This window comes from Takifugu rubripes, chromosome 11 (genome assembly GCF_901000725.2).
Source record: "Takifugu rubripes chromosome 11, fTakRub1.2, whole genome shotgun sequence".
In the NCBI taxonomy this organism is placed as follows: domain Eukaryota; kingdom Metazoa; phylum Chordata; class Actinopteri; order Tetraodontiformes; family Tetraodontidae; genus Takifugu; species Takifugu rubripes.
The window spans coordinates 13,541,712-13,564,562 of record NC_042295.1 but is presented as its reverse complement, the minus strand read 5'-3'; the positions used below and the strand labels follow the sequence as shown (position 1 = coordinate 13,564,562).

At 44.0% G+C, this 22,851-nt stretch overlaps 3 protein-coding genes across 6 annotated transcripts; 1 reads left to right on the top strand and 2 right to left on the bottom strand.

Annotated features, from left to right (window-relative positions):
- Nucleotides 1-82: 82 nt before the first annotated feature.
- On the top strand, nucleotides 83-3,183 carry nek3 (NIMA related kinase 3). Of its 2 annotated transcripts, none has more exons than XR_003890115.1 (13): nucleotides 83-350; nucleotides 499-592; nucleotides 696-793; nucleotides 878-961; nucleotides 1,128-1,195; nucleotides 1,280-1,366; nucleotides 1,445-1,499; nucleotides 1,591-1,791; nucleotides 1,968-2,079; nucleotides 2,200-2,349; nucleotides 2,439-2,530; nucleotides 2,664-2,781; nucleotides 2,853-3,183. XR_003890115.1 is itself a non-coding variant. In XM_011608648.2 (13 exons), exons 1-13 carry the CDS (start codon nucleotides 234-236, stop codon nucleotides 2,926-2,928), a joined length of 1,392 nt encoding a protein of 463 aa, XP_011606950.1. In that variant the 5' UTR covers nucleotides 83-233; the 3' UTR covers nucleotides 2,929-3,183. The 2 variants fall into 2 exon arrangements, 1 of the variants encoding a protein (XP_011606950.1); XM_011608648.2 differs by having other exon boundaries at nucleotides 2,439-2,570.
- Nucleotides 3,184-10,731: 7,548 nt separating this feature from the next.
- On the bottom strand, nucleotides 10,732-14,066 carry lpar6a (lysophosphatidic acid receptor 6a). Its single transcript, XM_029843597.1, has 2 exons — nucleotides 12,951-14,066; nucleotides 10,732-12,885 (listed from the first exon to the last, which is right to left on the bottom strand). Exon 2 carries the CDS (start codon nucleotides 12,394-12,396, stop codon nucleotides 11,308-11,310), a length of 1,089 nt encoding a protein of 362 aa, XP_029699457.1. The 5' UTR covers nucleotides 12,397-12,885; nucleotides 12,951-14,066; the 3' UTR covers nucleotides 10,732-11,307.
- Nucleotides 14,067-15,344: 1,278 nt separating this feature from the next.
- On the bottom strand, nucleotides 15,345-22,379 carry rcbtb2 (regulator of chromosome condensation (RCC1) and BTB (POZ) domain containing protein 2). 3 transcript variants are annotated; one of them, XM_029843595.1, is made up of 13 exons: nucleotides 22,118-22,379; nucleotides 21,868-22,024; nucleotides 21,550-21,686; nucleotides 20,757-20,907; nucleotides 20,371-20,537; nucleotides 20,143-20,301; nucleotides 19,903-20,010; nucleotides 19,665-19,807; nucleotides 19,383-19,573; nucleotides 18,751-18,877; nucleotides 18,092-18,231; nucleotides 17,873-18,003; nucleotides 15,345-17,798 (listed from the first exon to the last, which is right to left on the bottom strand). In XM_029843595.1, exons 3-13 carry the CDS (start codon nucleotides 21,673-21,675, stop codon nucleotides 17,658-17,660), a joined length of 1,584 nt encoding a protein of 527 aa, XP_029699455.1. In that variant the 5' UTR covers nucleotides 21,676-21,686; nucleotides 21,868-22,024; nucleotides 22,118-22,379; the 3' UTR covers nucleotides 15,345-17,657. The 3 variants fall into 3 exon arrangements, with proteins under 3 accessions (XP_029699455.1, XP_029699456.1, XP_011606949.1); XM_029843596.1 differs by having other exon boundaries at nucleotides 21,872-22,024; XM_011608647.2 differs by lacking the exon at nucleotides 21,868-22,024.
- Between the last annotated feature and the right edge of the window lie 472 nt (nucleotides 22,380-22,851).

Genomic DNA, 22,851 nt, shown 5'->3' with positions numbered 1-22,851 from the left:
TTGGCAGAAATTCAACGATTTGCTGCGTTATACTGGCGCCTAGTGGGCGGTCTATAGATTACATCTGCGTCTCATTACGTCATACAATAATAAGGAAGTAAGCGTAAATCAGAGCACGTTTGCTTTGCTGAATTTATCACCCATTCTCTCTAAGTAGGTTTTAATTATAAAGAAATGCACAGCGAAGCCCCACTTTCACAGGTTTAGTGATTTTGTCTTGCTGTGGCTGATCGATGGAGAAATACTCGCTTGATAAAGTCATCGGTGAAGGATCTTTCGGTCGTGCGTTGTTAGTGCGGTGTAAGAGCACACGGGACAAGTATGTGGTCAAGGAAATTCAGCTGCCAAAGGTATACACGTGAACTAAACACATCCACCCTGCATGCTCAGTTGGTCGCGGACAATGGTGTTATTTGCAATCTGCTGATAACGCGCACAGACCCAGAAGCTGATAGTTTTGCATCGTTGGTATTCATGCCTGCATTTGCATTTTTATAGAATCCGTCTAAACTGGAGGGATCGAGGAGGGAAGCAGTCCTGTTGTCCGGAATGAAACATCCTAATATTGTGGCATTCAGGGAGGCATTCGAAGGTAATGGCATACGTAACAACCCGCCACTTATTCACATGTTATCTTGCACTGTTCTGACAGTCGTGTGGGTCCTACAAATGCAAATGGAACCATGTTTATTCAGCTGATGGCCTCCTGTGTATTGTTATGGAGTACTGCAGTGGAGGAGACTTGCTCCAGAGGATCCTGCAACAGAAAACCACACAGTTCTGCACTGGTGATGTAGGTTCCCTCCTGCATTATTATGTCTCTGGTTTAAGTCTACTTTCAATTAGTTCAGGTTCATTGACATGTTTTTCTCTACAGATCTTGCAGTGGTTTGCGCAGATGTGTGCTGCCACTCAGCACATCCACGAAAAAAGAGTTCTGCACAGAGATTTAAAGTCTAAGGTACAGTTTTATGCAGACATGGCACGAAGAAGAAATGAGATGGACCAAAATTACATTGTGTTCAATGTTTTGAGTGAATTATTTGAGTGCTTTTGAGGATTAGTAGAGATACATACATTTTTAATGTAATTCTCCTGCATGTCTTTGCTTCTATTTCTTTACACAGAATATTTTTCTGACAGTTAATGGGACGATCAAGCTCGGGGACTTTGGCTCAGCTTGTATTCTGAGCAGGTGTGGGAACAGAAAAGTCCCGATTCTTTGTTTCTTTTTAAATGGATTGTCGGCGCCTGAGTGACTGTTGCAAATGTTCCGCAGCCCGAGGGCCTACGCTCACACATATGTGGGGACTCCTTATTACGTGGCTCCAGAAATCTGGGAAAATAAGCCATACAACAATAAAAGGTGTGTGACCACCGTTCAGGCGGAAGCTGCTCTAACGTTGCTCCTCATCCATTGAACCAGCTTCTATGTGTCCTGCAGTGATGTGTGGTCCCTTGGCTGTGTCCTGTACGAGCTCTGCACCCTGCGTCACCCGGTGTGTTTTCTCTCCACCCTCTCACTGACTGTAGACAGTGTCGCACTCTCAGAGAATCACGTGGGGTTTTTTTTGTTAATGATGTGTCCAGTTTCAGGCACCGAGCTGGAAGAGCCTGATTTTAAAGATATGCCGGGGTGCATACCCTCCCCTCCCTGGGCATCTGCCGTACGAGCTTCAGTTTTTGCTCAAACAGATGTTCAAGATAAACCCAAAAGACAGACCTTCCGTGCGTACCATCCTGACCTCTCACCGGGTTTCCAGGGTCTTGCGTGCACATCTGCCTCCGCAGGTAAAGCCGTGCAGTCATCTTCAGGACACGTAACATATCTGTCGCACTTCCGCCGCCTGCTATCGTGTGTTGGTGGTCAGTCACGAACGGAAACCAGGAGCGCCGCCGTTGCTGCTAATCGAAACAAATTGCTTTCTTCATTAAATGAACTATATTCTGCTTTCAATCCTCGGCAGCCTACAGAGCCTGAGGAGCGAGAGAGACGTGCAGGTCGATGGAACCCAGATGAAGCAACGAAGGTGGCAAAATTTCTGGGAGAGAAAAGTTTGATGAAAGATTCATTTGAAGGTAGAGCTGCTCTCAGACTTGTTAGTGGCTTAATGAGAAGACACTGCTGTGTCGCTCTGTTATTTAGGCATTAGGAACTGGCTGTTGTTGAGAATACTAATTGAATATTGACCAACCAAGGCCAGGGCACCACTGTTATGGAGTTATCTGAAGCCCGCTGTGAAAGCAAAGAGCAGAGACGGAAGCAGTGGTCCGAGCCGTCGCACAGCCTGCTGCAGAAGCTGGCAAATGCCAGCATCGCCTCGTCTGACAGCCTCGGGTCTCACGGAAGTATGACCGACATCAACTTCTCCTTTTATCAAGAACAATCCAAATCTAGAGGAGTGGCTCAAAAATCATTCTGGGTTGTTTTTTTTTAGGTGTGCAAGAGGAGCCCGTGGAGAGCCGTCAGAGAAGGAGATGGGTTAAGGATCCTCCGGAGGAGCTGCTGAGACTGTTGGAGACAGCTGAGGTGAACAGAGCCTCCAGCACCTTTTTAATAAAGAGAGGAGGTTTGTTCATAACTGAAAGGCAGCTCAACTGACGTGCCTGCATTTGCCTCAGAGCCATTTTCCCTCTGAATGAATGAATGTTTTCTTTGTTAGGCGAGGACCCCCTGCTGGGACCACTCTCTCAGCTGAAGGGTGACGCCGTCGACAGTCCTGAGATTGACCTTGGCGTAGATGAGCAGCGGCTTCAGCCTCGCTCGGACGATGAAGACACGTTAGTAGCTCCCAGTTTGGCTGTCATGACATCGACCCAGATCCAAAGATATAAACACACTGTATTTACAGAGACTTTGAGGAAGAATCTCTGTGCAAGTGGATGGACGAAGCTGAGGAAATCTTTATGGAGCGCCGACGTCTCTGACAGTGATTACCGAGGGCACGCTGCAGTGTTGGAAGCAGCAGCGCCACCTACGTTCTGCACGTTTACCTACAAGAGTTCAGTTCAAATTTGGAGAGATGTGTCGAGGAGTTGATCAGATCAGAAGAGTTTGGCTACAAAGGATTGAACATGAGTGACCCGGCACGGCAGGAACACAGTAATGTGGCGTTTTAAAAGTCCTGGAGTTACTCATATGTACCGTTTAATGTTTACTTTTAATAAAAGACAATTACTAAATCGGTCGGTGTGATTTTCAGGGGGAAAATAGGGAATGTTATCAGCCTGGAACACACACACACACACACACACACACACACACACACACACCTCCCAGTACCAGTGGAGGTCCCACAGAGTCCGGCCCCGGATTTTGATACCAATTTCCTTTACAGTAACGGTAGTCTAAACATGGTGAGTCACTGGGTGTTTTTGTTCCATCTGAAAATATCCAAAAGCAAGCGGCCGTTTTGAACAATTACCTCAGAGCTGATGGATGAGAGACAAAGGAGGAGTGGAAGCAAATATAAATAACCCTTTCTCAGGGCTGCTAGACCCACAGTTCCGTGGTCGCTCCTGTACTAAAACCTGCTGCACTAATGGCTGCTCACCAGTCATGAACAGAGGCTCTTGCTACCAGTATGTTTTCAATTCTTGCACAACTTTCACAGGTGAGGTGATGCAATGACCTTCTGACCTTTAACGAGCTGGTTCGGGTTTTTCTTTAATGTGATAGCAGAGAAATGGCTTTGTTTTAGGGAATAAGGAGATGATCAACTCAACATTTGAGAGAAATCTGAGCAGTCACAGGGAAGAAGATGATGATCGTCTTGTCTGCATCTTCTCTTCTGAACTTGCCCAACTCTTTATTTAGACCAACCTTTAAAGCGTGGAAACTCCTAGACATCGAAGTCATGATCAACGTCTGTTTCCCATGTGACGTGTGCAGTGTATGTAAATGGGAGGGTGTGGGTGACAGGAAATATTAGTAGTCTGGAGCATGTGTGGTTTTATAGCCTGTGCACAACATTTGATGTCTGTTTCCTCTGCAGTATCAACTGTAGTCTAAACACATTGAATCATTGGGTCTCTTTCAGTTTTGTTGGCAAGATGCTTCTCAACCACATGCAGTGTTATTTTTAATTTGCGGCGGCTGCAGCAGAGACAGGGCGAGGACCTGTTTCCTGCTGTAAGTGACGTGCGTCCACCACTAGAGGGAGATGGAATAACTGATGTGCACTTTTCTGTCTTGCAGAGGAGTTAGGTGGAGTAAAGAGGACTACTTCAGAATTGAAATACGTGTTGAAAACCTTTTTGATTTTAAATGTCTTTTGGGGACTGGGCTGAGAAGCGGAGGGTTCTCGGTTCAAGTCCCAAGGTGGACAAAACATGGAAGGCACCACCCCATGCTACCAGAACACCTTCAGAACACTGCGGAGGTACCAAACCCACAAATGTTCACATAGGACTTTGGGATGATCTGGCAATCTATCCAGAGGTGAACTCTGCCTTGTACACCCTCCCTGTGACCCCGAAAGGGATAAAGCATTCAAGAAGACAAACACGAGCAAAATATTTGATATTGCGTAACAAATAGTCTGCACTTTTTTTGTTTTGCTAGAAGCTTCAAACTACAGAATGAAAGATCTCACCAGCCTGATCATGTGTTTGATATATATAAAGAACAGCAGCTCCGCCCGTCACCGTTTTGGCTGGACAGGATATTGACATGTTCGGCTCCTTGAGTCAACAAAACCACAGTGGTGGTGATTCAGCAGCAGTCAGGGATGACTTATCCGGCTGCCAACGGCTCTCCGATGCCTGGAGCCTCCCATTGGTTGAGAGTGGCTCTCCTCCATGGGCCTCCTGCCACAGATAGTATCTGCTCAAAACATCTTTTATTGAGGAAGACCGGGGGCTGCAGCTTGAGTCTTATCTTCCCAGTGTGTTATATAACAGTCCACGCATTGCAAACCAGCCCTATTTAGTTTGATTTTTTTCTTTTTTAGTTCTCTGTTTCCCCTCATGTCTCCATGTTCATCAGTGATATAAGACGGCGGCAAAACATTGCTGATCTAACACCACAGTTCTGTGTGTCCTGTAGATAGGACAGAAACTTGACAACCTCTCTGGGGGGGTCTGCGCTGCTGGAATGCAGTGTTTCATGAAAGTGTTGTTGCTTCCAAAAGAAGACCACTAACTGCTGCTGATAAAATGATTCAAAAAAGCTGCTGCCGCTCTGGCTATTTGCATTCTGCTTGGGTGACGTCGATAAAATAGTCTATTGGATTAAATGAAATTGCACGGATGGCAGGATGTTGCCCTTCCTTGTTCTAGCAGCTGGAGGACCTGACCTGGAAAAACATACTGAAGAATTTTATGAAGTGGCTTTGCAGAAAATATAGAGCCAGACCATTAAAGTGGGACTTCCTCCTGCAGGAAGGATGTGAAGTTGTGCTGTTATATCTCATTAGCCTATAAATGGGTCAAAGAAAATGGAAATTCTCCTCTGCTGTTCTGACTGGCAGCATTTACTTAAACTGGGCTGGATGAGGCCCGGCTGAGGAAGGCACTGAACTCTGAAGCAACGACAGACTGAAGAGTCAATAACCGGGTAAGCGTTCAACCACAGTGCTGCTGTGGCACACGTAATGCAGCATTTCCTCTTTCGGATTGTTGCACATCAGGTGTTAATTCCTGGAGATCAGCATCTGCTCAAATCAGTGCGGCTGAATCTGCCGCGACTGCTTGTCTCACGTGCCTTTTTGATTCGCCTCCTGCTCTTCCTGCTGACCTGATGGCAAACAAGCAAGTCATTTCCCATTATCACTCTATATTGACAGTTGTAATCTCCAACAGTCCGTCCTGTCTCTGTACCTTCATGGTGTCACCAACCTTAATGCCTCCAGCGTGACTCAGGAAGTGTTGGGCAGATGCACGATGACCCAGTGACCTCTGTCTGCTACTGATGCTTAGAAAAGCATTTTTTTGATCTGGTATTTTTTCAGTTTTTAGGGGGGGGTTTTTTTAGATCCAATGCAGCGATGTTAGCATCTGACACATGAATGGTCATTTTTAGCTGCAATTGTATCGAGCAAAGAGGAGAAAGAATGTCTCCTGCCTCAATAAATTGAAGAGCTATTTGTTCTTCACAGGGAGCAGCTCTTCCTGTCCGTTGGCGCTGTGGTTAGGGGGTCTCTCTGCAGCGATAAATATGGAAGCTGTCATTGTTATGATTATTTGGAGCCTTCTGTGGTGACCTTCCATTGTCTCCAGGCTTTGTTTTGCTCTCCAGTATCAGACAATGGAGGCTGAGGTGGCGGCCGTGGAGCTCCAAGATCCAGCCGTGCTGCTCAAAGTAAAAGGTCAGGATTGGTTAAAATTGGATACAGGGTAATGAGAGAAAACCATCATAGCCTCTGCTGAGCTTTTACCTTGTTGAATACGGTTGTTATTTTAAGTAGCACTTGTACGCTGTCTTAAGCTGGATCCTAGTCCAACATCAGATGCGTCAGAGGCGCCGCTGACCTTTTTAAGGAACCAAAACCTTTCGAAATTTCATTCAAGATTAAACCAATAAATGAAAAAAAAAAACAGAGTGGGCCTCTGGATCAGCCTGGTTCAGATCATTCACACATACTCTTCAGCTTTCACACCGATCATGTTTACACAAAATCAATAATTAACTAATGGTTAAAGTTTTTATCAGTTCAACTTGGACTTTCCAGGTCCATGTGTAAGAGAGATTTATTCAAGGTTTCCATTTATAACCAGAACAGAGAAAAAAACGTTTAAAAAATGAAAAATCAAAGGATTTATCACTTAATAATGACATTGTTGTCTGTGGTTTCCCTTTATTTTTTTCCAAACTTCAGATAGTCCTACTGCACCCATAGGAGTCATCTCTCTGTTACCTGAGGCTAATTGCATGCTGTCTTTTTGGGGGCAGATAACCTCGGGGCTATCTCTGTGCTGTGTCCTGCCCACCCCAAAGCCACACTGTCAATAAATCAGGTTGGTCCGCAGGAGGCTTCTTGGACGGTGAGATCATATTTTAAAGCACTTCAAAAGTTTGATTGTGAGCTGACAGCACTTTTCTGGAAGAAATAGAATCCCCAAATGAATAAAGTAAACATTAAAAGTGATACAGTGTCATGTTTGCTGAGTAAGAGAGAAAAATTGCGGATTGATGAGATAAGAAGACCTCCTCATTTGATAATTTACCCGTGATTTGTCCTCCCTACGCAGACAGAGGAGGAGGTGAGGCCAATGTGTGGTCTGAGAGGCTCTGTGGAAATTCCTCATGGGGAACACAGTGACCTGAAGGCTGACCCGAGAGCAGCCACTTTCATCTACGCTAGGGCTATAGGCATTTGTTTATGTGTGCTGTAGTATAAGAGGGGCCGGAGTGGTATCACTAATCACTGCCGTCAGAATGAGTAGAGTCATTGTGTAAAACTCGATAGGACTAAAGCTTTGCTGATCAGATTTTATAAACTAAATACACACTGGAATCTAACACTTCAACACAAAAGCATGTACAACATGCAGATAAGGAGCCGAATGGGCTCAGGCAGCAGTCAGTCAACGATGCAGCACTCCTCTTTTAGTTATTAAAGAACTGAAAATACTTGCTTCCTGCCTAGAAGCGGCGCGTTACCCCTGTTGTGTTTTCATACCTCCACTGGATAAGCGTGCAGTTGCAGCACCTTCCGTTGTGGGTGAAGTTTGACCTTTCGTTTTGTCACGAGACTGTCAGTCGCACCAGTGGGCTGTCCTCATCGTTTACAAGCTGCGGCTACATGAGAGGATTAATGTGTTCCCACTGGCTGGGCGGACATTGTTTGAAGCCCCAGGAGTCTCCAGAGGAAGGACGTTTAGCAAACGCAAGAACCCCCCCTCCCATCAGGCAGAACATGCCTCATCAAAAGCTGACTTTTTTCCTACATATAAAAAAATAATAATTGTAACTGCTTATTAAACCAGGCTCAAGTGTTCACACAGGGGCGCAGGCCTATTTCTCACATGTATGTACGTGTAGATTTATGCACAGTAAGTAGAGCAGAAAAATATGCTTATCCATAAACATGAGTGCTAATGTGGGCGCCATTGTGTCTGAGCGGTGAAGAAAACAGAGCTGTTTTAGTTAGTATGTTACAAACGGGGCCTTTGTTTAAGAAAAAGATGTTACTAACCTGTGGGGATCTGCACATTAATGTTTTCATTTACTTTCACTTGAAGATCTGCTCTTTTCTCTTGCATTGCAGGTATAGTTTTCAGTTACAGGTTATTGTAATTTCTGCCTCTTGTCTCTTCCAGGAAATCCCAGTCCATGTTGCGACTTGTGCCTCTTTCGGTTTTCCACATTTACATAGAGGGCTGCGTGACCACGTGTTTGTGTACCAATATATTCACATGTCTGTACGTTTGGTGTATTTCGACACACGAATGTGGCAGCCTCTAATCTATGAATGAATCACCTGCATCAGGATGAAGTCACTTACAGGAAAAACCCCGCTCACATCAGACACATCTTGACTGCTTTCAGGTTCAGACAGGCCTTTAGGAAGAGAAGAAAAAAATCTGAGGATAAGGGAAACCATGATATTCTGTTTAATAGATGCCCAAAGTGCGACACCTGACTGCATCTGACCAAACATCTGGCTGCTTTGCTGGTATGGGTTTGATGAGTTTAAGGATAACGAGCACCTTAACTTTTAGTTTCCACCTGAACACGTCCGTGGTGCGTGAACGTCATGACAGACTGATGAAGGGAGTGTTTTATCAACATTCTGCTTATGGTTTCTGCCTCATTCCTGAGAAGTTATGCAACCTGAAGCCGATGTTGTCCAATACCTCCTTGGCGACTGATACGGTTGTTTATGGTCTGAGGCGACTGAGTTAAGGAGGATTATGTGGGACCGTTTGGCTCAGCTGTTTTACCAGCCTCCTCGCCTGCAGACACTGAGCCTCTTCCACCACTGCTTATTGGTTCAGTGCTGCCTCTGATTTTAGATTGAGTGCGACTGTTGTGCTGGCACAAGCAAAATCCTGTCTTTTTGTCAAACAACATCCTGTTGAATGATTACTCAACATAATGTTCTTTATTTTACTACCGTCTCCTTCCCATTCAGGGAAGTTGTCTCGCCAACAACTATTCTGCCCCAAGAAGGTGAAGAACTTTTTATTGAGTGATAAAAATAATAGTCTTTACAAAACCAGGGTGGGGCAATAAATACCATATACGTTGAATGTGAACAAAACTCTGGGAAAATTGGTGAAGAACGATAACTTTCATTTCCTCCAAAACGATTTAAAGGCTTATTATCTTTTGCACGTTCTTCCACTCCCACAGCCAATTTAGTGGGATGGGTCCTTCCGTTGTGATCCAGAACTGTGGTGAGAGAAATTCTGCCCAGGGTCACCGTAACGTCACACGCCCAGGACAGCTCCATCCTCTCCATGCGTACGGGAGCCAGCAGTAATCTCAAGCAATAGGCATTTCTCTCAAGAGCTCTCAACACGCCAGAGAATCTCAAAACAGCCATTAAATGGCCATTAAACAGAACCTTGGCTCTGGAGGATACCACGGCAGTCACTTTAAAGTCACTGCTCATCTCATGAGAACTCCTTACACATTCCATACTTAAAATTAAGAATGCATAACTCCATGTACGTGATGGCAGGCAGCATGGTATCTGTGTTTTCTCATCCTGCTGCTGGGAAAGACAGGTCACTCTGATTAGATAGCTGCGTGATGCGGGGCCTGCAGGGCTCTGCACTCGGACCTGATAGAAGGAGCGCACTGTGCACGTCTGACCCTGAGTCATATTGATTTCTTTTCCTTGCAAGATCAGAATCCACGTGATGCCTTAACTGTCTGGCCCCGCTCTGACTTATCAAAGGCAACAACGGCCACGGACAGTTGATCATGTTTGCACGCGCTAAATAACACGACTCACCGACGCTCTTTGACACAGCGATTAATCTATGGTATCTTCTTTAGAACATATTCTACAATAGCTCATTCTGTAGACACTCTCTGAGGTGAATTGCTCCATTGTTGTTTTGTACAGGTTTCATAACAATAAAGGTCTTTAAACTCGTCCTTGGCTGACTCACAACCCCACAGTTAAAGGTGTGGTACGTAAAACACACCACACACTGACCTTCAGGCTATGTCAATAAAGTGGGAGCTCCATGTGCTGTCTGTTATGCACACTCAAGCTGGGTTGCGTTCCCAACGATGGAATATTTCCCCCATAAAATTTGTCCAGAAGCGGATGCATGTCTCACAACATCTGCTCCCTCTCCACCACACAAGATAACATATATGTTTTTTTTTTTTTCTCAAAGGTTTTAGCTACTTCCTGCTGATTTGTTGTGTAACAGAGCTGCGTGTATCCGGCGTGGAGGGTGCACTTTTGTCAGTCATGAGATTGCAAACATGGAGGATGAAAACAAGCTGTTCTGGATGATAAAAGCAAGATTCTATCTGAGTTAGTATAAAAGACTTTTGTTTTCATCCACAGCTGATTTTTTTTGGGTTTATTTGTTTTGATTTGGAATAAAATCCTGTCACCATTTTGCTCTTTAAGCAAGACTATGAATAACCTGTTTCATCTGGTTTAAAGAAATGTGCCTTCCTCCCCTCAGGCACTGGTTGTGACACAGGAAGCTCATCCAACTGATTTCTACAGCTGCTCATTTTCATTTCATTTTCAAGAGAAACAGCAGAGGTATAACATTGAATTACTTCCAATTTTTTTTTTTTTTTAAAAAGTACAATTTTGAAGACATATGTAACTTTTATTCAATACTGTGGCAGGAATGCAGAATGTGGAGTTGGGGTGAGTGTATTTGACAGCCTTAAAAGACATACAATGGATCAATGAAATGCTGCTGAAAGAGGAAAAGGCAACTCTGTCATTGGTTACTCACAAGAGAAACCAAAAACAAATAGAACTTTATGTTAATTTAATAGATACTTTTCTAGAATTAGCACCACGACTTACTGCAGATATTTACAAACACACAGATACACATAGTGTTGGATATTATAAATGTCCTGCTGTTCAATGATTACATTTCCTTTCAGGGTCGCTGAAAGTCTAATTCTGCTTAACACAATTAGAATATTCCACAGGAAAGGAAAATAGCGGCTAGTAATAACCAATCTGCGGATGTGAGTGAAAGGTCAGCTCCACTGCAGAGCAGCTGCTGTCAGTGACTGATCCAGACAGTTGCCCTGAGATGAACACTTCCATAGTCTCTTATGTTGTATCACAGCACCAACCAACCACTTTGTTCCCATTGTGTGACAGAGGTATGAAAAAATAAAACAAACCAAAAAAAAAAACCCCATCAAACAGACGACTCGCTGTGAAAGACCTTTGCTTTCAGAGTCCTCAGACTGCACTGCAGGTTGGAGCTGGTTTCTGACTGCAGGGCCTCAGAGAACTTCACGTCATACGATCGGTTGATCTGGGACTTCTTCTTTATCGAGTTCTGAATGGTCTCTGAGGTAAAATAGTAAACAATGGGATCGAAGCAACAGTTGGACACGGCGATGCAGAGGGCAATCGGGTAGATCGTCCGAACCACTGACTCCACAAAGCAGCCCTTTAACGTTTTGGTGCGGACCAGAGCGTAAAAAACCAAGTTGACGTTGTAGGGAATGAAGCAGAAACAGAAAATGGAAAGGTGTACGATGATCATGCGTAGGATCTTTGTCTTGTTCAGCTTCCCCCCGCGGCTGATGGTTTGGGGACGACGCAGCGTCTGCAACACCATGATGGAGCAGCAGACGTTGAGCAGAAGAGGGATGATGAAACCCACGGTCTCTATGAAGATCACCACCTTGGACAGATGAGCTTTCCACTGTTTCGAGGAGAAGTTCTCAAAACAGAAAGTGGCGTTGGTTTTATTGTTGTCACGAGATGTGGTCTCCAGCAGAAAGCCAGTGGGTAGACTTCCTGACAGCACCAACATCCACACAGCAACGCACACTATCCTGGCGTTGCGCTTGGTCCTCAGCGCCCTAGAGCGGAAAGGGTGCACGATGGCCAAAAAGCGGTCCACACTAATGCAGGTGAGGAAGAGCATGCTGCCGTACATGTTGGTGTAGAACAAAGAGACTGAGAACTTGCAGAGTATGCTTCCAAAAGGCCAGTTCTGGTTGATGAAGTAGAAGACCCTCAGAGGCAGAGTGAAGACGAAGAGCAGGTCGGACACCACCAGGTTCATCATGTAGGTTGTGGTCTCGTTCCTCAGCTTCAGAGAGCAGGTGAAGATGTAAATGGCCACGACGTTGGTGACCAGTCCCACCATAAACACGATGCTGAAGACCGTGCTGTACAGTGGGTATTTGAAGCCATCGTTCTTGGTGCAGGGGATGTTGTTTTCTGTCGATGCCAGGGTGAAATTGTCAGTGGCGAGACTGAAGTTGTACATTCTGAGATTGGAATGTCGTCGGAGGAGAACGTCTTTATGGTTTTACAGAGAAAGCTCTGACGCAACCACCTGAGATGAATGGAGAACAATCTTAAACCCGGGTCCACGGAAAAACGCAGTCACCTTGTTCCTGCCAACTGGCCATGTTAGCGATGACTACTGCACGTGGTTGGCAAAGTTCCCTCCTGTTTTGTTATGTTGTTTATGGGGGGGTTACCTCATGGTGAAAGAGCCGTCCCTTGAGACAGAGATCCAGGGCAGAGTGTCTTCCCCTCCCCCTGTCCTGAGCCCAAAGCAGCCCACAATTTGCAGACTGAATGTTTTCTTTAAAAGAACAAGAATCAAATAAACGTGTCTCCTTTTTCAAAGAAGCTGTCGACCTGCTGAGTCCACAAAAGGAATGATGGCAAATCCAGAAACAGGTCCATTAAATTCCCTCATGATGGAAGAAGATAAAGATCCAGTTCCTTTGCCAAAGCTGTTTTAGTCCTGGAACAAGCAGCATGTCATGTCTTCTCTGCTTCTCACCAGATGAAGCGTGTGTAGGAGCCTACCTTTGAGTCCGTGTGTCACAATGTGTGTCTCAGGCTGTTTCCTCTTTCCCAAACTTCACTTTCTCTCTTCACCTAAAAGAGTGTGTCGCTCCGTCTTCACTTGGTCGTTTCCTCAGGCTTGGACTCGGCTCGCAGCACGCTCAGACAGTTCCACTTCTTTGTGCCGGTATCACAGACACTTTTTGTACTTTGAGTGGCGGAGCAGCTGGGCTGGCCCCTCCCCCTCATGTAACCCCTCCCACTCCTTTGTGCACCGTGAACAACAGGAGGCATTAACCCAAACATCTCCTCCTGAGGGGGCTCATCAAAACACTAAAGTGCTCGCATAAATTTGAATACTGTTGTGGGATGGGTCTTGTGTACATTTGCAGGCTTAATTCTAGCTATTCTTACTATTGTAAACTACAGTGTGCAAATGTACCTTGAAGGCATGAACCACATAATTAACATTTTACAATAATGCATTTTTTCTGCTTTACACTTTGATTAGGTAGTTTTGTGAAACACAGTGAAAGCAATTGTTAACATGAAGACTACATTATTGGGTTGAATCAACCTTGTCTTTTCACTGCCTGTGTGGGCTGCAGCTTGAGCAGGGAGTGCCAGATTTTTTTATTCCGCCGCGACATCCTAATGAACAGTGCTGAACACTTTCTCCTTCCAGCCCTTGTCAGTCCCTTCCCACTTCTCTTTACTGCTCTGAGGAACTGCATTAACCTTCTACACTCAGTAAAAACATCAGGGTCTTTGTTGGGAGTGAAACAGCTTAGCTGGGAGGAATGTGGACTTTATAAATAATTAGGCTCACACACGTAGAAAGTCTGTTCTGACAGTTTTAAGACGAACTGCAGCGGCTGAACACCATAGATTTGGTGCATTTATGTCAGCTGCCATACTGTCTGCGTTACAGTCTGGCAGCTAAATGAATTTATTTTTGTCTGATAAGACAAACAACCGAACAAAGCACATTTTTCTTCACCTTAGAACCAAATGACACACTGACAACTGTGTCCTGCTGCCTTTTCAGCTGCTACAATAATGAACATGATCCCCACAATAGTCAAACAAATCGCACAATGACTCAAAGAGATGGCTGTTTTATAAGCACTCTGTCTTTCTTTGGCAGCCCAAATAAACACGATCAAGGCCGCGGTAGTGTCAAAGAGGTGGGGGGGAGTAGAGAAAAGCTCAACTATTGTCTTTCAGCCACAAAATAGTTCCACCGGGTGCATGAAAACAAGCTCTTCACATGCAAGTGTGTGCCTGGAATCCCTGGACTGTTAAATTTCTTACAATGACCGGAAGCTGTCTGGCACCCCTGAGGCCGAGGCCGACTGCTTTAAAGCACGAGGGAAAAATTGCAGAAGAACGATAGTAGCTGACATAATGTTGCGTAATACCATGAACGTCTGCGATCGTGATAAAAGCAAAGATTTTAGCATCAAAGTCTTTCCCTTTATCACGATCACTGGCGTTCATGGTATTACAACATATTATAATATTCCGAATAAAATGTCAACGACGAGCTGCAGATAGTTTCCGAGACGGGACAGTGGTTATTATGTGGTTCACCTTTTAGAAGCTGTGCAGAAAAAAAGCAGAGAAACCGAAGCTACGTGAGGTCAGCTGACTTAGTCGGTCTCCTGGATACCTAAAGCTGAGGGTGAGATGCGCGTCTGTGTTTTCCCCTTTAGCCAGTACTGAACACTAAAACAATATCAAGAAAAGAATCAGCTGAGGTTATTTTCCAGCAGCTGCCCCCACACAGCCTTATCAACGAAAAGCCTTTGACTGCTTTGTTAATACATCCCTCCTCCCACAGATGTCCCCCCACCACCACCACCATGAAACCACCAACAGCAATTACAGTAAAAACCTCTTCTAGAAACTGAAAGAGGACTTGGAACTTTGTCATGTTTGCCATCTTTCCAGATCTCAGAAGAAGAGCCGATTTACGCCGAGTTTCCTGGGATGTGTCCTTATATGTGCAGGAACCGGACCTGTCGGTGCCTCCAAGCACACCGGCTCTGAACACCATGTTCAGAATAGAAAATATCCTGAATAAATCTCAATCTGAATAAATTGCACCATTTATTTATGACCATAATAGGCATTTATTTTCATTACATCACTGCTCACAAAGTTCACAGCTCGAGGATTTTAACTTTGTCTCATGGGTAAAACCAGCGGCGCCGCATGCTTGAATTTTGGTATTTCAGTTACTTCCAACTATTTAACATGTTTACAGGTTCCACCAGTAACGCAGAAACTCAGCTCCCACGTTAATACCAGCAAGAGACGCGGTGTTGCTGAGATGGTGAGAGAAGCCAATATAACCACGCAGGAAAGCCAAATGCAACACAGCTCTCTCCTTTCAAAACAAAGGCCCACATGTTAAAAACTGGACACAGATGTCGGTGTTTTATTTTTAGTGCAGTGTAAACGACCTCTCGTGGCAACGAGAGCGCAAGTGATTATCAGCAAGTACAGAAAATAAAGATGATGGGAAATATAGTGTGGAGTCGCAGGAGCTAGTGCAACTAGCGTCCTCCTCACTTTTCTAGCCCTTCCTATTCGCTGCAGCAGAGCCAGAACTAAAATGAAACAGCTCAATCAAACTGTAAAGAAAAAAAAAGAGGATACATTTTATTGAATTTCTGAGCTGTCTGTCCCAGTCCTGGAGGGTTTTCATGTGGCACAGGGCCATGTATGGTTGGCAGCTGTGAGCACTTCCTCATCACCAACTGTTGCTTTTAAACGCGCCACTTGATGGCATAGATGTGTTCTGGCTGTTGAATACTAAATGAACATTGAATATATTTTAGTTTTGCACCCAAAAGTTAAAGGTGGTGTTTGTACTATTATCGCTCTGAGCAGATTTTCTTTCCAGGAAGCCAATTTCAGCTAAATTGAGTTGTTTTGGGAAGCTCTTCGCTGGAAGTAAAGTAACCCAATTATCATCTGCGAGATGCTGATCTGGCTTTCATCATAATTTGTCCGAAAGCCAGACACTTTGGGTTCATGGTCCTTGTATTCCAGTCTAGCGCACAACTCTGTCTTTCTATTGAACCACTGTCCAACTTGTTATTTTCAGGTAGTTGTAGATTTTCGACAGTTTCACACCAACAAACTGGTTGGAAGCTGCTTAAAGTGCTGCTGTCGTGCTTCTGGCCCAGTCCACCAAATAGTCCCAGTCCCACACTACATAGTGTTTGGACCGTGAAGAAAATCAAGGAATGTCAAGTCCTTCATTCAACTTCGCTGTTTGGTCGCCTTTTGGAACTCAGTGCTGAAGTTTCTTTGGTTCCTGAAGCTATTCAGCAGTGAAACTTTCCCACTGGACACTAAAAGAACCTTTAAAGTGCACCTCCATTGGTTTAGACCTGCTTTACAGAAAGGGAAAAAAGGGGGGGAGAGTTTGACATTTTGACTTTCTTTATTGATTAACTTCTTCGTATTTAAACGGCTGAGTGGGATCTGTGGCACAAGTTAGTGTAGAAATCTGAGACACGTTTCAATCAACCAGCTGGACATTCATTGAGAATGCTGCGGGGGATTATATTGAAAATTAAGAGGACATGCACAGCTTCATCTGAGCAAATATAGAGTCACACCGTGTACTCACAAAGCTTTTAGCACAGAACATTAAACACAGTATATTTTGAGCTTGTAGCTAAAATATTTTTAATACTATCAGTTCCTCCATTACAAACCACCAATCATGTGGTAACATCCAAAATGACAAATCTATCATTACATTTTCATCAGTTCTACCATTGTCAACAGCATTTCTTGTATAAAAGAAAATTATTATTTTGTTTTAGTAATAGTGAAAATGTGCCTAAAACACAATTGGCGTGTCAAAATAAAAACATTTGTGGTCGCTATTTACCGTAGACGGAGCTATTAAAGTAATGTGCAATTACTGTGCAACTATATTTATAATTACCGTGGCCCTCATTCACCACAGTTAGCAATTATGCCCAGCCACTTCTATTTCACGAGCACGTGGTGCTACCACAGGAGATACAAAAGCAGTGCTTGTAAAAAAATAAAGAGGAGGACAATTTTGTAAACAAACCAAACTAAGATTTAAGACAACTGGGGGGAGGGGTCATAATCAGCTGCGCTTTATCATGTTACGACATTCTGTTACACAGGAATCGATATGTTTTAAGCCACTTTAACACTTTAGCTGCTTCGTTTTTGGGGAGGAGGGATACAGTGAGATGTTCTTATGGAATCCCTGAATAATGACGGCGCTGATGGTGACCACTAAACATGGGTTGTGTGGGCAGTGATAAATGTTTAAAAAACACCATTAAAGTGCCATAAAACCAGATAGAAAATTCCCTCATTCGGACCTTTTACTTACGAAAAGGAACATGTGTAACTTTTTAAAACTAAAAAAAGGAAAAGGTTTGTCAGTAGGGCTACTTGTGGATTAGTTTTTACTTTGTTTTTTTGTGTGTGTGCGTGTGCATGTTTCCTGTCAGCTACAACTACAACTGTTGGGCTGCAACCTCAGAAGGGAAACATGGAAGCATCAGCGGGTGAAACCTTAAACTGTCCGGGCTTAACATCTTCTGCAAAGCAGCTTTGAAGTACTGAGTAGCCTCGTGTTTACTTTGGTTGAGGGCTGACTCTCAAAACATCAGGGAGCTTAACAGCCTCATCAAGTTCACTCTGTCACTGCAGGGGCACACGTCAGTTTTTGAAGGCCCCGTAGCGACTGGCCTTACTAATGAAGTTCTTGAGCAGCTCGTGGTCCATGTCTGCGAAGGCATGGGTTTGTGTCACGGCTGTTAGGTGGTTGACACAAAACTTGAAGCAGAAGTCCTCCAGGTCCTTGAAATGAACAGGGCTCTGTGGTTAATGCTGACATACACAAGCCCCCGACTTCCATGATGCTATAAGCTTACCCGCGCCTCATACTTCACCGCGGCACAGAGCAGAGTGATGGCGTTCTCCTCTGAAATTCCTCTTTTGATTGTCTCCTGGCACAATCTCTTGAGCCTCATCTCTCTGTAAAATGTAGCCAAATCCAGCAACCCTACACATACAACAAGAAGGTATGTGAGGCACGGGTGGACTGTTTCACGGAGCGTTAATCTCAACGTGTTGATGACACATGTGCTCACCAATAGCATCCTCTGGTGGTAGGTTTATAGTGTCAGTATAAAGATACTCCAGAAAGGCTCTGTACACCAGGTATGAGAACTGGCTGACTTCTATACACTCTTCGTCAGATTCATTCAGCAGAGAACGGAAGTGCTCACATCTGGAGGGACAAAAAGGGAAATACGACACACTAAGGACTTCGAATTGGCCACTTTTAAATTCCATGATAATAATTTTTAAAATCACTTTTTTCGAAAGACAACCTTTTTTCCCCCCAGTGTCAGGGCATCTTAAATGTATCGTGTGTGCGATCCTGCCAGAGCAGAAATGCTGCACTAGGGCGTTTACATGCTGGCGTGTGCACTGAAGTCATTGTAGCAGACAGGCAGGCTCCTTCCTCCTTATGGTGCAAAGGAGCATGAGGCAGGAATGCTGATGCTCTGTGTTCAAGTGTGGTTATAAAAAGAAAAGGACCGTCTCTGCTTTCACGTGACTTAAACGGGAACAAAGTGGAGAAACGCTGTTGAGCGGAGTTTCATCCCAGGCGGCACCGTGCTCGGTCAGCATGGCAGTAAAAAAAATCACAGATCTCGCAGCACAAAAGTGGATTTTCGTGCTGCAAACGTGGTCTACCTGTTCAGTATTGAACCCTATCGAAGACTGTAAATGCTCTTCGTACCTGATTTTCAGCAGAGCTTTGTGAACGTGGATGCACTTTCCATCGACCAAAAACTTCAAATCGGAAATCTCTGGGCTGTCAAACTCCTTTTTTAAAGACTGCGCAACAGTCATATAGTCTTCAGCATCTGGCAAATAAAAAAATACATAAATATATTTAGTGTTTTTCTGTGCATGTGTAGATGACAGTTGTGTGAAAACGTGTCGTTCACACATAATTTGTAGATATAAAAACTGGGATTATTTATATTACAATGTCATTAACTACATCACACGCAGGCAGTGTTAATAGTGGTGTTTCTACCATTAGCAGAAAAGAACAGAGTGCACTTAGAGGGGGCTGCTAACACCATGGAAAGGAGAACAAATGTGACGTGACTGAGGAATGTTTACGCTCTTTAGCTTGAGACATCTTCAAATAGGATCAGACACAAACGCCAGCTTGACTTTGCCAGGAAACAGAGGTTCCTGTTTGCTTCTTAGACCACTTCCAGGAATTTACAAAAGTGACACACATGTCTACCACATGCCACATGCCACAAGTACCTTCACTTATATTGTGAAAGAGCAAAGGACAAGCGTGATTGCTCCTATCTGGGTTTGGACAGTTTTATGATACTTTAAGCCCCGTACCTATTGAGAGGAGGTGCCATGTGACTGCAGGTGTGGCGAAGCAAGCAAACACATCGTCAGTGCTGCTGAAATGAGTGAGGTGGGGGCTGGCCACAGCCTGACCTCGGCACTGACCCCACATTAGAACCTGTCCGCTCTGGGTCTTGGCAGCTGAAGTGTGGCTGGTGTGACATGCAGCCACTTCTGACATCCTGAAGACCAAAATGAAAAGTATAAACATCTAAAATACATTTAATTATATATATATATATAGTGTTGCCTCAAGTAAAAAAAGAATCTAACCTCTCTTTTTCAGTATTTATCAGCGTGGGAACAGCTTGGTTACATTTGTTGCCAGTTCCCAACTGGCCATAAGAGTTGGCGCCCCAGGAGTAAACAAAACCCTCATCTGTCAGTGCTATTGTGTGTGCATATCCACAGGCAACCTGTGTATGGAAGGAAAAGCGTGGTTAAGATAGATGTTGAGTGATATAAAACATCAACGCAGAGGCCCATAACATCCATCTCTCTTGGCTCTGACCTGGATGACGTTGACGCCTTGGAGTGCAGCGATCCTGCACGGAGTCTGTTGATTTCCGTTGTTGCCCAAGCCGAGCTGTCCGTTGCAATTGTAGCCCCAACCATAAATCTGCAGAAGAAACCCCCCACAAATTCAAATCACTGAGCAAACGCGATATATTACGTGTCAAGCAAAATGATGCAAATAGGCATCAAAAGGGTGAAAAGGATCACGGGTTCTCAGCCCAAAATGAGCCGTTACCTCTCCACTGTCCAGAACTGCCATAGAGCAAAGCTGACCACAGGCTATATTCACCACCACTTTATTCTGCAGGCAGCTGCTGACCCGACGTGGAGTTGGCTGGTTGGCAGTGGATCCCGAACCCACTTGGCCTGAGTTGTTGTAACCCCACGCGAACACCTGAGTACCATGATAAATATTTACTATCTGAGGTTTTTGCAGGGACGCGATCAATGAGGCACACTTTACCTCCCCATCGGTTGTCAGGGCAATCGTGTGGTGGGAGCCACAGGCCACTTCTATCACTCTCTTACCCAGGAGGTTAGTGGACACGAGGGCAGGGGTCAGACCGTGGGTGCTGGTGCCATTGCCCAGCTGGCTGTAGCCATTGTGGCCCCAGGAAAAAACCTCTCCATCTATTCAGCAGTGAGATCATTTGGGATTTGTTGTCTCAGCCATTAATATTTATGATGAGATATCAGTCTACAATTGAATGTTTGATGAAGTAAATTTGATGAAGATGAATAAAGGATTCAGTTAACACTGAACTAATAGCTTTTAAACATTTAAATCTATCCTCCTGGTGTTTATGCTGGGACAAAGGAATGGAAATGTACTTGTCTGAAGTGGATTACCTGCAGTAGCAATAGCCACATGAGGTCCCGTTCCATAGCTTAGGGAAACAATCTTCTTTCCACACAAAACATCAATCCTGCGAGGCTCAATAGTGCTTTGAAGGTCTCCGAGACCTAAACATCCACTGCAGTTTGTCCCGAGAGCAAAGACCTGCAAAGGCAAAACACCATTGAAATGCCACGACTGTGGCTTCTGAAGCTTACTGACACAAACACATGTTGAGAGATGCAACACTAGGAGACCTTTATCATTCAGACCACGCTAACAAATGGTAGCAAAGAAATGTGTACCCAGGTCCTTCCCAGGTAAAATAAAATTAAAACAGTGAAATTTAAAAAGCAATTAAATATCTTAAGAATAAGAGGCTTTTTATAAAAAATAACAATATAGTCAGTAAGTAATAACAGTAGCAACAGATTGACCTCAAGATGTTTGACTGTTTCCTGACATAACATTTTAAATCCAGTTTGAGCCAGCCAAATATAGTTCAATTGACATTTATTTTGAAAATATAACCTCAGACAGCAAACATATATGCATGGCTGGGCAGACGATGTGCCCCTACACATCCACAGGATAAATATGGTACTTGCCGGGGTATTAGCTAAGTATAGCCTCACTCTATCTGCTTATCTCTATACTTGGAAATGCTCCCTGAGAGTGTGAAGCCCAAAGTGTTTTCCCATCCAAAAACAACATAATCAAAACAGTGTTATTAAAGGTGAGTCTATCTTAAACCTCGTCTAAATAGAAACAAGAGGATTAGGAACTTTGCTGAAGTCTTACTGTTACCTCATCATTAACTGTGACATAGAGGGCTTCGTTTGCGGCGCTGCCAAACACACAAGCCTGTCGAATAAGCTTTAATTCCTCGGGAGGAAGGAGGGCAAACACTGGCCACTTCCCCACGTCCAGCATAATACTTAGATCTGAAACAAACAACCAGAACAATGAAGACAGCAGAAACACATGTGGATGGTTACTTTATTGTACACAGCCAGTACAACACAAAGGGAGAATCAAGCTTATGAGGCATCTAACGTGGTATTACATTATACATTTAATATATCTACTCAAAATCTAATAATATCCTCAAACTAAGGGGCTGACCTACTGAATGAAAGGCACGCTTAGAAATTTAGATCTCCAACATCAATCATATCACCAGAGGTCATAAGAATTGCCCATCGAAATGACATGTCCAGGTCACACCCGCAGTCTTGGCTCGGGCATTGTTTACCAATTAACTGCACGTCGCATGCTGAAACTGAGGACAGACACACAATCGGATCGTCGGGCCAAAACACGACAGTGCTAATGCACTTAAAAAGTTGTTGATGTTACAAACTATTGATGTTACCTTGCTGTTCTTCTAACGCTGGTGTTTCGTCACCGATGTCGTTGTCTCATGAATGGCAAATGGCTGCATTAGTAAACTCTCGGGCTAAATAAAAGACCACTCGAACCCACAATGACACCGTGGAACGTCTGTGTAGGTTTTAGTTTCTTATCCGTCGCTGTGATTGCATATTGTTGCTGCAGTTAGCTAATTGTAGCAACACCGAGCTAAGAAACTCAGCGACAGTTTACTTCCGGTATGACGGATGGTGCGTTTGGGGCCGTCGGAAGAAAATGCGTCCGTCGTGTATCGAGGAAAACAGTAACCACAGTCACGATATTGATCGCTAATTTCAGCATGAGTTAACAAATAATTTTATATAAGAAATGACACAGAACCTTTCCTGTTCATTAAAATATCAAAACTAAAAAAAATCCTTACATTACTCAAATTAAACGTGTTATTAATGATATCTTCTTAATTGATAAATCATGTTATTAAATTCATAGCCTCACAGGACATTTGCGTGCAATTAATTAAACATGTGACACCTTGAAAACGTTATTAAAATTGTGTTATGGGCTTACTTACGCAAAGATTTCTTTTATGATACTTTGTGACTTGTGACGTTCCTTTACATTACCCTGTTCTATTATAGCTACAGGTACGATAAATTAAAAACTAAAAGAATTAGAAACTAATGCATGTACACAGTAGTCAACACAGTAAACCTTTATTTAAATCCAGCAGGTGGA